This window comes from Tachypleus tridentatus, chromosome 9 (assembly GCF_004210375.1).
Source record: "Tachypleus tridentatus isolate NWPU-2018 chromosome 9, ASM421037v1, whole genome shotgun sequence".
Classification (NCBI taxonomy): domain Eukaryota; kingdom Metazoa; phylum Arthropoda; class Merostomata; order Xiphosura; family Limulidae; genus Tachypleus; species Tachypleus tridentatus.
Window position 1 is genome coordinate 156,305,809 of NC_134833.1, and position 15,693 is coordinate 156,321,501.

General features: G+C 38.1%; 1 protein-coding gene across 4 annotated transcripts in view; it reads left to right on the plus strand.

Moving 5' to 3' along the window:
* LOC143226734 (transcription factor CP2-like protein 1) overlaps nt 1-15,693 on the plus strand; it is an 83,469-nt gene that overhangs the window by 11,440 nt on the left and 56,336 nt on the right. For all 4 annotated transcript variants that reach the window (XM_076458096.1, XM_076458097.1, XM_076458099.1 and 1 more), the window contains 2 exons: nt 1,468-1,527; nt 2,308-2,475. In XM_076458096.1, the coding sequence (XP_076314211.1) occupies nt 1,468-1,527; nt 2,308-2,475 (228 nt within the window). The remainder of the gene's footprint in view (nt 1-1,467; nt 1,528-2,307; nt 2,476-15,693) is intronic.

Here is a 15,693-nt window from a genome sequence, read left to right on the forward strand (position 1 = left end):
ATTAGGTGAAGTCAAATTACCACTACCATATGTTATGCCCTAGTCACTCAATATTGAGGAATCGTATTCCTTGCACATATATATTCTCAGATTTTGTTGGGTTTTTTCGACCTTTTATGTTCACAACATTGTCATCAAAGAGTGAAGAGTATACCTGGATCATGAGTGGCATCATGCTTCTATTGGTGGAGAGCTGCTGCATTGTAATTTGCATATGGATATGTAGAGTTGATGGGTGGAAGGCTAGCAGCATTTGTTGGAAATGCCCACCAGTAGATGGCAGTACTAATCAAGAAAAGTATTTTGCGATAGGAGCTAAGTGTTTATCAGAAATACATTTCGAGCATGGGAAAATGCTGAAATCTGTGTTTATTCTGAAATACTAATGATTGGTTATTGAAATTACATGTTTATAAATGAAATTGGGATCTTGTCATCTGGTATTGTTTTCTTAGAAATCTTCACATCCATTCCTCTTTTATTTCTGTTTTTCATCTCACCCTGTGGTGAAGGTGCTCACCAGAGATTTTCCACTGTTCCCTTGCTCATCTCTGCTGAGTGTCCACTGTTGAGATGGGGTTTTCTGCAAGACCTCTTTGGTTTCTGCACCTTTTACAACAACAACAACAAACAGACAGTACCAGGTGTTGTCTTTTTCAGCTGGTTCAGTCTTGTTTTTTCAAGTCTTAGTAACTCATTGCATTGTCACTACGCATTCTCTTCTACAGATATCCCCCTGTTTATCTTGTGGAGCATGGGAGAACCCTTACCTTCCTCATCCCAAGCTGCTAGGAATGTCAAGATGGAGAGGTTCCTCTGTGAGAGGTGGTTTAGTGAATGACTTTTCACATTGGCACAGTATGATAAAAAATAAATTTTGTAATTATTTTAATGAGTTGCAGCTGAAAAATATAAACATCTATACATAGAAAGTGCAAAGATCTGTGTTTATCTATTTGTCCATTGTCTAACTATTCTTGGGTTGCTGGGTTAATCTCAACCAAACTTTGTGGGATGATAGTTTGAAAGAAGGGGTATGTTTGTAGTACAGTAATTAATTGAGTGATAACATATATCAGGGTTCCACTCATACTGAAAAACATGAAAAATTTTTAAATTAATTTCCAGTTCTGGAAAGTTAGGTTAAATGGAGAAAAACATAAACATTATAGAAAAGTCAAGGAGAACTGTGACTGCTTGAAGTATATTAACTGATTTAATAAGAGTTAACTCAATTAATAAGTGTTTAATTTGAATAAAAACAAACAAAAGGTGGGAGGTTAGGGTAGATATGAAGAGTGATGCAAAGTTGTCATGAAAAATGTTGTGGAAAATTATTTTTAATCAATGGTGTTTTGTTTTCATGTATGTGATGATGCTATCTGGATGATTTGAGTTATGAATTATTAATTGAGGATTAAATAATGGTAGTCTTAAGATAATATTTTTCTTTTTTATTTTCAACAGTGAAGCCATTTCAGCATTACAGTGTATTAAAACTGAGGATCTTCAGATCACTGAACCAAGGTAGGCTAGATAAAATTTATCATATATGTGGTAAGTTCATCATATATATATATGATATCAAAATCTAACATTTCATCAGCTATAAGTGGTTGGTTAGTAATTTGAATTACGTTTCTTTTCAATAATTTTTTCATAAAAGTTTACCCCTAGTGAGAAAAACAAAAACAAAAGTAAGACTTAAGCCTTAATTTCATTGATTAATATGATAGATTTTCAGCAACACTAAAATCTATTAACATTAAGATCTGTACAAAAACTAAACTTGTTTTTTTGTAAAACTATAATTAATGTGCATAATTTGTGAAATGTTTTGGTCCTGTACACAATGTAGCACTGGATGTGTCATTTTACTTGTATTACAGCTTCATTTAAAGGTTTCTTCATACTTACATTGTGAAATCTAGAGCAATTCGAAAATAAAGTGCAGGTCCTGCATTTTAATGGTTTTAAAATTAATTTTGAGCTTGTAACCAAATAAAAATCAGTTCAAGTTAAAAAGCAGTTCCACTTAATTCATGTTAAAAATTTAAAATATTCTAATAATTATATTTGTAGCATTTTTTTTTATTGGCCACACACTCTGCTGTGGACTGCATTTTTGTCTACTCAAAGCTCGTCACTACAGCTTGGATTGGGAAACCAAAGATATACTGTTATGTTTTTTTTATGTATGTTTATATCTATGAGGTTTTGAGGCTTTGAAGTAAAATGAACTCAAGATTCCATAGAATTTATACTATTTGTTTTCATAAAATCTGTGAAGAATTTTATCTTTATCAGCCACAAAGAGCCTATAAAAAGTCCTGAAGTGAAAGATGTTCAAGGAAGAAAAATGTCCACGAATGAAGTTAAACACCAGACTGTACTTACAGACTTCTCTAAAGCCTTAAAAAAGTTTTGTGTGAATACTAGCTGGAGTGCAGATACTGATTTACAAAGGAATAAAAAGTAAGTTTCTGATATGTTACCTCTGCTCATGAAAAGCAAATTTGATTGGTACAATTGGTACAAAGTTTTTTGCTCACCACTGTCTTTCTAACTCCCACTTCATTCTGCATAACTACATGCAAATGATCATACAGCAACACTCAATCAATGTTACCCTTATCATGACTACCACATACTCTAATAAATATTGCAATTTTTAATCATTTCTCGAATGGCAGTTTTACTTTATAGATGTGGTTGTTTTTGATTGCAGTTTATTTATATTATATCCACACATACTTGTCTTTCAATTTCATAATAGCAGTTTTTCCCTTTCTTTTTATTTAGTGTAGAGTCAATTTAAATGTCATTATCTACTCGTGGCTTTGTGAGTTATGCACTCACACTTTCAAGTGATCATGACTACCATTTCTGTTGCTGCAACAGTTGATTTTCCATTCACGTTTGCAGGGGTGACAACAAACTTGTTGGCTGTGGGCATGATGGCTATGTTGCATCTGGAATTGTGCCATTTTTAAACAACATTCTGTATACTCTGTTAAGTGACGTGTTGTCCAAATATCTAGGTGTATCTGAACAAATGGATGTAACTTAGGAAAATTTATTTTGTCCTTCTGGATATGTTTTTCCATTATGTGTTGTTTTGGAAGGTCTTATCTAGGCTTCCTTTGCCTTTTGTAGCCATTGTTTCTGCAGGTAGGTTTTATTTTCGTCTTCTGTATCCTTGGATTTTACCTCTATCCTCTTTGGGTCTTCATTGGTTTTTCTTCCTAGCCAGGTAATAGGGTTCATACTCATTGTTTTGGAGTGCATGTGCATCTGGGGGTCAGTATGCTTTATCCCCCATGTATGTTGGTCTAGCATGTTTTTACTTTTATAATTCCACCTACCCACAATTTGCCACAAAGTTTTTGGAATTATGTTTTGTTTTGTTTTATTTCCAGTATGGGGTTTGGACCCTAATGCTTGGGTTGTGTTTCTCTGCCTTGGAACTTTTCATTTATTATGTTATATATTATTTTCTGTGCTTTATCCTACCTTACCCTTTTGGTTTGGGTGATTTTATAGACCTCTCGGTGTGGATTCCTGTACGTGGTGAGGGGACCTCCCAGGAAAGGTTCTGTTCTATCTGGTTACTTTCTCTGGGATCTAAACATCCACCCACGTGTTTGCCGTGCATGGCGACCCGTGAAGGGGAGGAGAGGATCCTGGTGGTTGAGGGGTCCAACCCTAACACACCACTTTGGCCTCGAATTCCTGTAGACGGGTGGCCTTTGGGTGGCCCCCCTTGGGTCAATCGGCTGGTCCAACTTGGGCTAGAGTCAACCAAGTACCAGTGTTGGAAGTTCTCAATGGGTGTTGTGGGCATTGTGCCTGATGCTGGTGTTTGGGTATAGTGCTCACGAAACCCTGGTGTTGCTGCATTGTCCTTGCGTGACTTTGTAGTGCGTCCCCTTGTAGGGTTCCATGGTGGGTGGGGTCAGTGGGTACCGAAATTTTTTTCTTTTCCTATGGATCCTCTAAAAATTTCAAATAAAATTGTAAAAACACAGTCAATGGGTAAGCGACCACGTCTTGAATACTCATAACAGCAATCTTCAACATCAGTAACACACATACCTCATTTTCTTATATTACATTCTCTTCGAAAACCTTTAGGGCAAATGTCCCCTTTTTTATTCAAAAGGGACTAGAGGGACTTGCTGGCTCTCCAAAGTCAGTAAAGAAACTTCAATCTGGTGACATATTGGTTGAAACATCCATATCCCAACACAGTGAACTCCTCTTGAATTCAAAGGCAATTGGGGATATACCTATTGAGGTTACACCCCATGCTACCTTGAATTCTTCACGAGGAGTTATTGTTGAAAGGGATTTGAAGAACGCTCCCCAGTCGGAGATTCTCGCTGGTCTCTCCACTCAAGGAGTTTCTGCAGTGAGGCGATCTCCACTGCAAAGATGGAGTTACACTGCCAACAAATACCCTCATTTTAACATTTACTTCACCACGTGCACCTGCCACCATCAAGGCAGGTTATCTCATTTGCAGGGTTCGGCCATACATACCAAACCCTCTTCGATGTTTCCAATGTCAGAGATTTGGCCACTCAAAGACATCTTGTCGTGGTTCCCTGACATGTGCTCGTTGTGGAGGCAAGGACCAAGATGCCTATGACTGTGACATGAACCCACATTGCGTAAACTGCAATGGTTCTCACCCCTCTTACTTTCATTCTTGCCCAAAATGGTTGGAGGAAAAAAGAGGTGCAGCGTTTGAAAACGACACATAACATTAGTTATCCTGAGGCTCGGAAATTGCTGTCCACAACTCCATCTCGGACATATGCTGCTACACTTCATTCCACAACTACAGTGGGAGTGCAAATAGATCTCTCTGTGCCTCCAAGAGAATCGTTTTCAAAACAAATGAAAAGCCTTTTGACCTCCGTGGTTAAAAAGATTGATGAATCGACTTCCACACTCATCTCTGTTCCTCCCATACCTTCCAACAAACCTCAAGATCCACATCCTTCAGTTTCAAATACAGACATTTCTTCTGATACATCTTTTTCTCCCACCACAAGAGACAAAACAATTATTCGTTCGCGTCCTCAGTCACTGGATTCCCCTTCCAATAACAAAAACCTGCCCACCCGACCCAGAGCAGGATCCATGGAGGTTGATAGACCTCCTCCGACTAAAGACAGTAAAGAAAAATAACGTGGTCGTAAACCGAAGGGTTCTCCAGCCACTTCACTTACCCGTTCTTAAAAAATGGCCACCTTGATACAATGGAACTGTCGAGGTTTACGTTCTAATCTGGATGATATCAAAACGCTGATTGCTTCCTACCATCCTGTTTGTCTTTCTTTACAAGAAACATTTCTCAAAACTGCTGATACTGTCTCCATTCGGCAGTTTTCTCTGCACAGAAATGACAGGTTGTGTGATGGTCGAGTACATGGAGGGGTGGCACTGTTGGTTTATCAACATGCCCACCCTGTCTTTGTCACTCAACACACCCTTGGAGGCTGTAGCCATCCGCGTTTCCTTGGGTCGTACCATCACTGTTTGTTCTCTGTACCTGTCCCCTGGAGAGACATATGATCAATCAGATCTTGATGCTCTCGTTGAACAATTGCCATCTCCATTTCTAATCCTAGGGGATTTTAATGGACATCATCCCCTCTGGGGAAGTGCTATTATTGATGGGAGGGACCGATCTGTAGAGCGGATGCTCTCTGATCACAATCTTTCTCTTTTCAATACTGGTTCTTCCACTTACTTTCATGCACCTAGTCAGTCCTTTACTGCTATTGATCTCTCAGTTTGCTCCCCTTCATTATTCTCCCATTTTTCATGGAGGGTTGACAGTAATCCACTAGGCAGTGATCATTTTCCGATCCTTTTGAGAGAGACTGGCCGTGGTCAATGCCACTCTACCCACGTGCCCCCATGGAAGCTGTATCAGGCAGACTGGTCCACTTTCACTGCTCTCGCAGAACTTGATCCTGCCATCGTAAATCAGCCATCAATAGATGACTGTGTAGCAGCGGTAACTGACTGTATTACACATGCAGCTGCTCAGTGTATTCCTAAAACCTCGACACGTTTTCCACGATATCCTCGTCCGTGGTGGAATCGTGCTTGCCACTTAGCACGGAAAGCTCAAAAGCGGGCCTGGGATACTTTTCGTAGATATCCCACACTTTCAAACCGGGTTGCTTTCCAACGGGCCCGTGCACATGCTAGGTGGGTAAGACGTCAAAGCCAGAAGGAATCTTGGATTAAGTTCACAACCAGCATATCTTCTACCACTAGTTCCAAGATCATATGGGACAGGATTCGGAAAGGTTAATGGGCACTACAATTCTATCCCCCTCTCGATCTTACTCTCTGATGGTCAGGAGGTGACTGATGTTCGGAACATCGCTAACACTCTAGGTGAAAGCTTTTGCCGGGTATCTAGCACTTCTGCTTGTTCCTCCACCTTCCTGGCCATCAAGACTTGGGCACCTCTTTCCTTTCGAACTGACTGTTTCTTTGACTATAATTGTCCCTTTACCCTGGTGGAACTAAAAATGGCCCTTCATCGGTCTGCCAGTACATCTGTTGGACCTGATGATATTCATTATGACATGCTGCACCATCTATCTCCTGCTTCTCTTGATGTCCTTCTGATTGTTTTCAACCAGATCTGGCAGGATAATGTTTTTCCTGATGCTTGGCGCCAGGCTATTATTTTGCCTTTCTTTAAGCCAGGGAAAGATCCCAAGATTCCTTCAAACTGCCGTCCAATTGCTTTGACGAGCTGTCTCTGTAAGACATTAGAAAGGATGGTTAATGCTCGTCTTGTTTGGTTCCTTGAATCAAACAACCTCCTCTTGCCCACCCAGTGTGGGTTCCGTCGACAGCACTCCACCACAGACCACCTAATTCGTCTTGAAACATCTATCAGAGAAGCCTTTCTCAACCGCCAACATCTTGTATCAATATTCTTTGACATAGAGAAGGCTTACGACACAACATGGAGTTATGGCGTTTTGTGAGACCTCCATACATATGGGTTACGTGGCCATCTACCCATGTTTATTAAAAAAATTTTTAATGGACAGGAGATTCCAAGTTTGTGTGGGTTCGACACTTTCCCGTTCTTTTGTACAGGAACTTGGAGTCCCTCAAGGCTGTGTATTGAGTGTTATACTCTTCAGTATAAAGATAAATGCCATCACTGAACAACTCCCTCTCACTGTTGCAAATGGGCTGTATGTCGACGACTTTCACATCTCATGTCAGTCGTCAAACATGAGATATATTGAGCGGCAACTACAAACCGCCCTCAATTGTGTATACGGAAGTGGACTCTGGCGAACGGCTTTAATTTCTCTCTCTCCAAAACTGTATGCATGCACTTTTGTCGTTGACGGAGTATTCACCCTGATCCTGAACTTCATATCGGTGAAGTTTTGCTGCCAGTGGTCTCGGAGACCAAGTTCTTGGGGCTTATCTTTGATCGCAAACTGACCTTTATACCACACTTAAAGCAGCTTCGGGTCAAATGCACAAGAGCACTGAACATCCTCCGTGTTCTCTGTTCTACCAGTTGGGGGGGCAGATCGCTGTTCAATGTTAAAGTTATATCGTGCTCTTATTAGATCGAAACTCGATTATGGATCAATGGTCTATGGCTCTGCCAGATTCTCGGCCTTAAAGATGCTGGACCCCATTCATCACTAAGGACTTTGACTCTGCACTGGGGCTTTCCGTACCTCTCCAGTTCAAAGTATATACATTGAATCTTATGAACCTTCTCTACACCTTTGCTGTTTGCAACTATCTTTACAATATACTTCGAAACTTCATTCCTTACCAAAGCATCTCACCTGGAAATGTGTTTTCCTTCCTCGGTGGGCAGTACTTTTTCAGAACAGACGATCTGTCATTGCTCTGTTTGGCCTTCGCATCCGGGCGCAATTGGATGAATTGGGTCTGTCCTTGGATAACATTGCAGATTCCACAGGTTGGCCCATCCCACCATGGCTTATTACAGCCCCCAAATGCGACCTTTCTTTCAGTCACCTAAAAAAGGCAGATACTCCAGATTGGAAGTACCGACTTTTATTCAATGAATATCTTTCAAACAATCATTTAGTTCCCATTTATACAGATGGTTCCAAATCAGGTAATTCAGTGGGCTCTGCTATGGTTTGCTATGGGTCAGTAGTTGCATGCAGAATCCCTTCTACAGCTTCTGTGTTCACTGCTGAACTGTATGCCATATCTCTTGCCCTGGATCATATTGCAGCTGAGCAGTACTCCAACTGCACTATTTATACTGATTTGCTTAGTTCTATACTTGCCTTGGAATCGCTACACATTAGCTCACATCCTATTCTTGCTGATATTCGGAAACCGACTGGCCCATTTCTCATTAGCAGCTACTTCAATCCAGTTTTTCTGGATACCAGGCCATGTTGGTATTCGTGGGAACGAGCTTGCAGATATGGCAGCTAAATATGTTTGCTTCAGCACCATCACTCCAATGCCTATTCCGTACATGGACTATGGTGTTGTCTTCAAGGCTCGGCTTCGTGCCAGCTGGCAGTCCACTTGGAGTGAGCAACGTGACAACAAACTTTTTCAAATCAAACCCAAAATTGGACTTTGGCCATCTAGCTTCCGTAAAGTTCGGAAGGAGGAAGTTGTTCTCACTAGGCTACGCATTGGTCACAGTTTTTTAACTCATCATTTTCTTTTATCTGGAACTGATGCACCAATGTGTAGTTTGTGTAACACTCAAATCACTATCAGCCACGTTTTACTTTCTTGCCATCGTTACAATTCTCAACGACGGCAGTATTTTAAACATATTTTTTCCCAGGGTCAGTCTGTAACATTGGACAGAGTTATTGGTGATGGTGACTCTGTCCACCTTGATAATGTTTTTAATTTTTTAATGGCCATTAATCTTTTTAATCTCATTTAAGTGTTGCATATTTATTCATTACACGTTTTTTAATTGTGGTTCCTTTCTTACAGTTCTAATCTCTCTCCTTCAATTTGACATTGGACAATGGCCAGAACATTAAATAACTCAACACTGGAAAGGCCAACTTCAGGTGACTAACGCTACTGTTTGAACTATCCGTTTGAACTACTCGTTAGTCATCCTGGAGAGTTGTTATTATACTTTTGCTGCATATCATTTCACACTTTTACTACTTAACTTTTTAGTACTGGTCATATTGACTCGTAACCCGGAACCAGGACTGGAAAGACCAACTTCAGGTGACTGACGGTGGTTTTTATACTTACCTGTTAGTCTTCCTGGCGGGTTATGATCATTACCATTCTGCTACAGGTAGTTCTTTACAACTTTGTTGACTGGATGTCAACATTGGTTTTTACGCCATTTTCTGTTTTAATTGCCATTTTGCTTTTATCTTCAATTACTTTTACAAATTTTACTCCATTTACTTGACTTTTATCTTTTTACTGGACATTTGGCCACTCATTATTATGATTTTGCGGAGTGTCTTTTAAAACTTTTATTCTTTTACATTTTGTTAATAGCTGCTATGACACATAACCCAGAACCAGGACTGGAAAGGCCAACTTCAGGTGATTGACGGTGGTTCTTAAACTTACCTGTTAGTCTTCCTGGCGGGTTATGATCATTACCATTTTGCTAGAGTAAATATTTTACAACTTTGAAGACTGGATGTCACCATTGGTTTTTACACCATTTTCTGTTTTAATTGCTGTTTTGTTTTTACCTTCATTTACTTTTACAAATTTTACTCCATTTACTTTATCTTTTTACTGGACATTTGGCTACTCATTGTTACAATTTTGCTATGTATCTTTTAAAACTTCTATTCTTTTACATTTTGATACTGGTTGGTATGACACATAACCCGGAATCAGGACTGGAAAGACCAACTTCAGGTGACTGACGGTGGTTCTCGAACTTACCTGTTAGTCTTCCTGGCGGGTTATGATCATTACCTTTTTGCTAGAGTAAATATACTCTTTTGTTTTAACTTCATTTCCATTTATGTCTATTACTACTACATTTATTTATTTTTATTTTTTTTTATTTTTTTTACATTTTTACCGAATGTCTGGTGCAGATAGCCTCGCTGCTTTGTGCCATAAAACACTAAATCAATCAGTCAATCAACGATTTTATAGTTTCATTATTTGTTTTTTTGTTGGTCATAGTTGTCTCCTTTTTGCTACAATGGAACATGTTTTCTCTTTTACTTTTCTCTTCATAATGCTCATTTTGCATGATACTTCTGTTCTGTCATGAGGTATTGGGGCTCATTCTGCTTATTTGGAGATAAGAATTGTTTCAGAAAATCTCCATAACACTTTTCACTTGTCTGCCTGCCCTGTTATATCACCACCCACGTTATTTCACCCTCAGTTGGATCCAGTTTCATTCCAGCATCAGTCAGAGGTTGCTTGAGCCCTACTTCTCCAGAACAAGGTAATTGTCAAAAGAGGTTTTCATACCTGTTTTGTGGATGGTGTAGGGCAATGTGTTGGATACATGTTTCCATATTCCCATTTCTTTGGCATCCAAACATTTTTCCTTGTTTTGTTTTCAATTGTGTATTTTCAGTTTAAGGTGTTTTGTTTGGCCTTGCCTCAGCTCCCTCTGTATTCAGCAAAATGGTCTCACCTTTGTTTATCTACTTCTTTCTCTGAGCTCAGTGGGACAGTTGGATACTTACAGCTTCTTCACAGGCCATGACTGCTATACATACTCATTTTCTTCTTGGTGAAGCTGCCCGTATGAGCTAGCTCTTCACATGGGGATTTCATTCATTACACCAGATCAAGTTCTAGTTTCTTAGGGTGTTTTTGATCTCAATTCTAATTCCCTCTGGTAAATCCTTTAGGTGGCTTTGTATCTCCTTTTCTTTATTGTATGTGAAGTTCCTCTTATATGGAGACATAGGCTTTTCGTACAGCTCTTGGTCTCCCCAACATGTATCATGTTCTTTGGATTTTTGGATCACCAGTTATTGTCTTGTTTGAAATCCCTTGGATGCTTCTCTTCCCCTTTCCCACCCCTAACAAGCTGTATTGACTGTTGGTTGAAAAAAACAACAACACTACTGCTGCTGTGGTTTCTTACCTTCTCCTCATCTGAACTGTCACTTTCTGGATGTTTTTTTTTCATTTGAAGAGCACCTTTTGACACTCACGAGATTGGGGGTTTTCCAGAGTTGTTGATATATATCACACTGTTGATCTATACACCAAGGATATTATCATTTAATAACTCTCATTTCTCCTTGTCCTTTTTCACTTGGTATTGTAATGGAAACCTATCTATTTTAGGCAGTTTTTGTCTTCTCTTTTGGTTTGTTGATTTTATTTCTGTGTTACATTTTCCCTTCCTGTCATTTTGTTAGTTCTCTATTTTTCCTAATCTGTGATTGGCTTCTCTTCAGAATTTGTTACTTCCATGTTGTCCTTTGTAATTTTTATAATCCTCCATTTGAATCTTTTTTTGAAAGATTAGTTATTTTCTTTTATTTCCTGTTCATGTTCCTTCCTCATATTGTAGGCCTGAGGCTACTGTTTTTTTATATGTTTCGTGATTAGGTTTAATGATATATGTTTCTGTCCTTTCCTACATGCACTCAATTTTGGCTGATCTGGAGGTTATTTATGTTTTTACTCCTTTTTCCATTCCCTTCTTCTTCCACCTTTAGATCCATTCTTCTGCTCTCTGATTTCTTTGCTTACTCAGGGCCCTTGGTTTTCCAATACCTGCATTATGTCTTTTAGTAGTTCCCAGGTCACTTTGTTTCTTCATGGGCATTTTACCCTTTCCCATGATCTTTTTTCTTACCCACTTTCCTCAAAAACTGTATTCACCAGTCACTTAGCTTGGCATATTCTTCCTTTTCTCTGGAAGTGTTTTATCTTTTATGTGTTTATTCCCATCAAGTCTGTCATCTTACCATTTTCCTGGCTGGTCTTTTACTGATTTTCTTGAGAAGACATAATCAGGGCAAAGGTATGGGTTCTCCTTTTTTTTTTTTCTTTATAGTGGTCTTTTGCTATGTATGTTGTGGATTCCAACTTAACCTAACCATCTTTTAAATGTTGGTTCTTGGTTGGGTCAGTCTTTTAATTTCTCATACATGTTTGGCTGGTATCCTCCTCCTACCATGATGTCTCCAGGTTTTAGACTGGAGATGCAATTACAAATTCAAATTCCTCTTGATCTTTTTATCATCCACTAGATGTCAGTTATTAGTAGATCTGGTGTTAGTGGAAGCTGGACAAAACATGAATTCCTGCATGTATGAGGCTGGGTTCCCTGTTTCTACTGCAAACTGGATGAAAATCTTCCAATGCCACCTGTTTTTTTATTGGTGATAAACTCCTTCTCAGCTGTCTTAACTTCCTACTGTCTCATGGATGTTGGTTCCTAGTGGATCTGACATTGGTTGTGTTGGAGATGCACATATGCAGAGATGGATTCTTGATACAAAAGCTTTCTTCTTCTCTCAGTACCCATTTTTGAGGTGGAAGGTAAAGGACATTTTCCTACCATAGATCTGATGTACAATTTCAGATAGCCAGGTGTTGGTTGAGGTTGAATTCAACTTATGGTCTGTTGTACTCTAACCATTTGACACCTATGGTCCCATTCATGGTGAACACATTTTGGGGTCTATCCATGTTTCCACCCATTCATTTTAGCATTGATGTACCCAAGGGGAAAGAGAGTACATGTCTTAGAAGTGTTACAGTTTTCCTCTGGTGTGATGTTTTTAATACCTTTTCCACACCACATGGTCTTTCCTTTGGAGGATAATCTCCTCATCAGTCCTCCACCACTTTAATATGAGATTCTAGCCATTTGTGAGAGGGTGTAAGTTATCATGTCAGAAGTTAACATTTTTCTAAACTGAAAGTGTATTTCCAAAGAGATACCTCTTCTCACCTTTTCCACCCATTCTCCACTCTTCCAATGTATTGATTGAGTTGTTCATAGCTAATCTTGAAGGGATTAACAAGTGCATTATTAGAGAGGGTGCTAATTATGATAAGAATTAATTGTTCACTTGTATTGGTAGAAAGTTGTTGCATGTAGCTGTTCAGAACTAAATGGGGGTTAAAAGGGTAGTTGTAAGTTAAAAAAATGGTAATTCATAAGTTTAAATTTAAATGCAAGACAAAGCTGTGAAGATTTATCTCATTGTCACATTGCAAGGCTTAAAGCTTATTTAAAAACTTTCTTAAAACTTTGATGAAACACTGGGTAATTTAATAGAGCTCATTAAAACTGTTCTGATGTATGAATTCTTAAGAACATAATTACTGATTTAATTATTGATTTGTTTTCAGTAATTAGTATCTTGTCTCTAATATCAATAAACTGTCTCAGTTATTTTTTTTATGTTATTGTATGAACATTTTTAATGATTGTTTGTTACAGTATTACATTTTGTACATCTCAGTTTTCATTATTTAATTGTATGAGGTTTCTCTCAAGAACACTGTATCAATTTCTTTGAAGAGTATGCATTATACCAATAACATTGGGTACTGATCATCTCTCTGCAGAAAAGACAACTAGTGTCCTGGTACTATTGCTAAGTTTTTGTGCATGCACTAAGCCATTGTTAGAACTTTTAACCCTAAATTAACTGTGCTAATTTATGATGCAATCAGCTATAGACTATAACTTTCCAACAACAGCAGGGTAACATGCACTCATTGTGTAGTAGTGTCCTTGAGCAATTTGATCAAAGTCAGAGCTATTACTTTCTTAAGCATTACACTATTTTTCAGACAAATTACAAATTTTTTCAAGTGAAGGATCTCTTACACTGTGCCTGTCTTTTAAATTGAACTTAATTTTAGTTAAAGTTTCTAGTCAGGATTATCATCTTTTTTATGTGATGGTTGCTTTGAAAGGACTGTTGTTCATTGTGATAAACTCTGGGATAGTGTATAGGCAAACACCTATAATCAGTTCTATGGAACAACAATAGAAAAAATATTTCAGTTAATTCAGTTTTATGAACCTTATTAAGTAATAATTTTCTCATACTTGTTTCTTATGCCTCCAAGTTCCAGATGTTCTTTTTGCTTATTCTTCACTTAGACTTCTCCAAGAGTGCTGTAATTGATTTGCAACACTCCTTACCAGGTTATTTTCATTGCTCTCCATTGGCAATCTCAGTCATGGTTTGCACTCTTTTTGTGTACTCGTGATCCAGAAGATTATCTTTTCCATCTTAGAGGTCCCTTTTACATCAGCCTTTTATGTTTATCTTTTATCAGGATGTACCATGTCTTCATTTTCACACATGGCTTTTGCGCAGTCTTTTGTAAAGTTGGGCAGATTTTTCTTGTATAATACCCCATTTTCTTTCTTACATTTTTTGACCATTCACCTTTGTTATTGATCTGCCCAAGTGGGATGGTTTATTGATGTTGATCCACTTTCTTTGTCCTGATTATCTATCTTACCCACTTTTGACTTCCTTTCTTTATAATCTGGATTTTAAAGAGTAGTTTATCCAGTTTTTACAGACCTGTTCTTCCATATCTTTTTAGTCATTAGTCTTATTCTACTGGTTCCTCTTCTGAATTGGAAATTATTTTTAGTTTTTATGGGTCTCAGAAGCCCTCTTTTTGAACTTTTGGCTACATGATCTGTCTATCATGTTTGTCTTCAGAACATTTTTCTTTTACTTCTTGCTTGCAGAAGAAGTTGCTTTGATTTTGGTCTTAGAAGCTTCCTTCATTCTGTCACAAGGGCAGATTGATGATTTCTTTACTAATCTTGCTTTCAACTTCCCCCCTGTGCTATTGTTGTGAAATAATAATTATTCCCTTTGTCTTATGTGGACTGTTACCTTCCTCTCGTAGTTTCTTGAGAGACAGAATTGTTTTTCCTTCGTCAGGATTCTTCTGCTTCTTGGGATTTATCTCCTCTCACTGTGGTCATATAGGTCATCACTTCATCTGGCTTGTCTGTTCCACAATAGATGATGATACTTCTTGTCAATGTCACCTCCCACAATTATTGTCATCTCATGGCTTCTTAAAATCCCCCAGATGAAATCTTTCATGCATACTCATTGTGTTAGAAAAACACGTAGGTTCAAGAAATTTTGATGGAACTGAATAAAAACCCTATAAGCCAAGCACTTTCAAAAGGCTATAGTGTTTTGATTCATATCTTTTGCATAGACATGGATGAACCCACACACTTTTGTGTGACATTACTTACATCACATTGTTGTTTCATCAGCCCGTGTTTTTTTCTCTGTATATCCCATTTTACAATTTTTATGCGGATTTTTAAAGGTAAATTATTTGTCACAACAACAGAAATATAATACATAAATAAACACAAACATATCAATATAGGAACCCACCTAATGGTTGGTGTTGCTTAAGTGGAATACCTCTCTATTCCAAAATCTGGATGACAGAAAGTGTTTGATCAATTTTCTCTTTCTGCATGCCCATTTCTGAGATGTAGTTTCATGCAAAATTGTTTCAACAATATATATATATATATATATATTTATTTATTTTCTGAACTGTATTTGATCAACAAAAAGAGAGAGAAAAAAAATGATGTGAATACACACCAACCCAGTGAAATGATTCTTGTTTGTTTAATAACCTCAGCAGTATTACTCTGCATGGAAATTCATTTCTTCC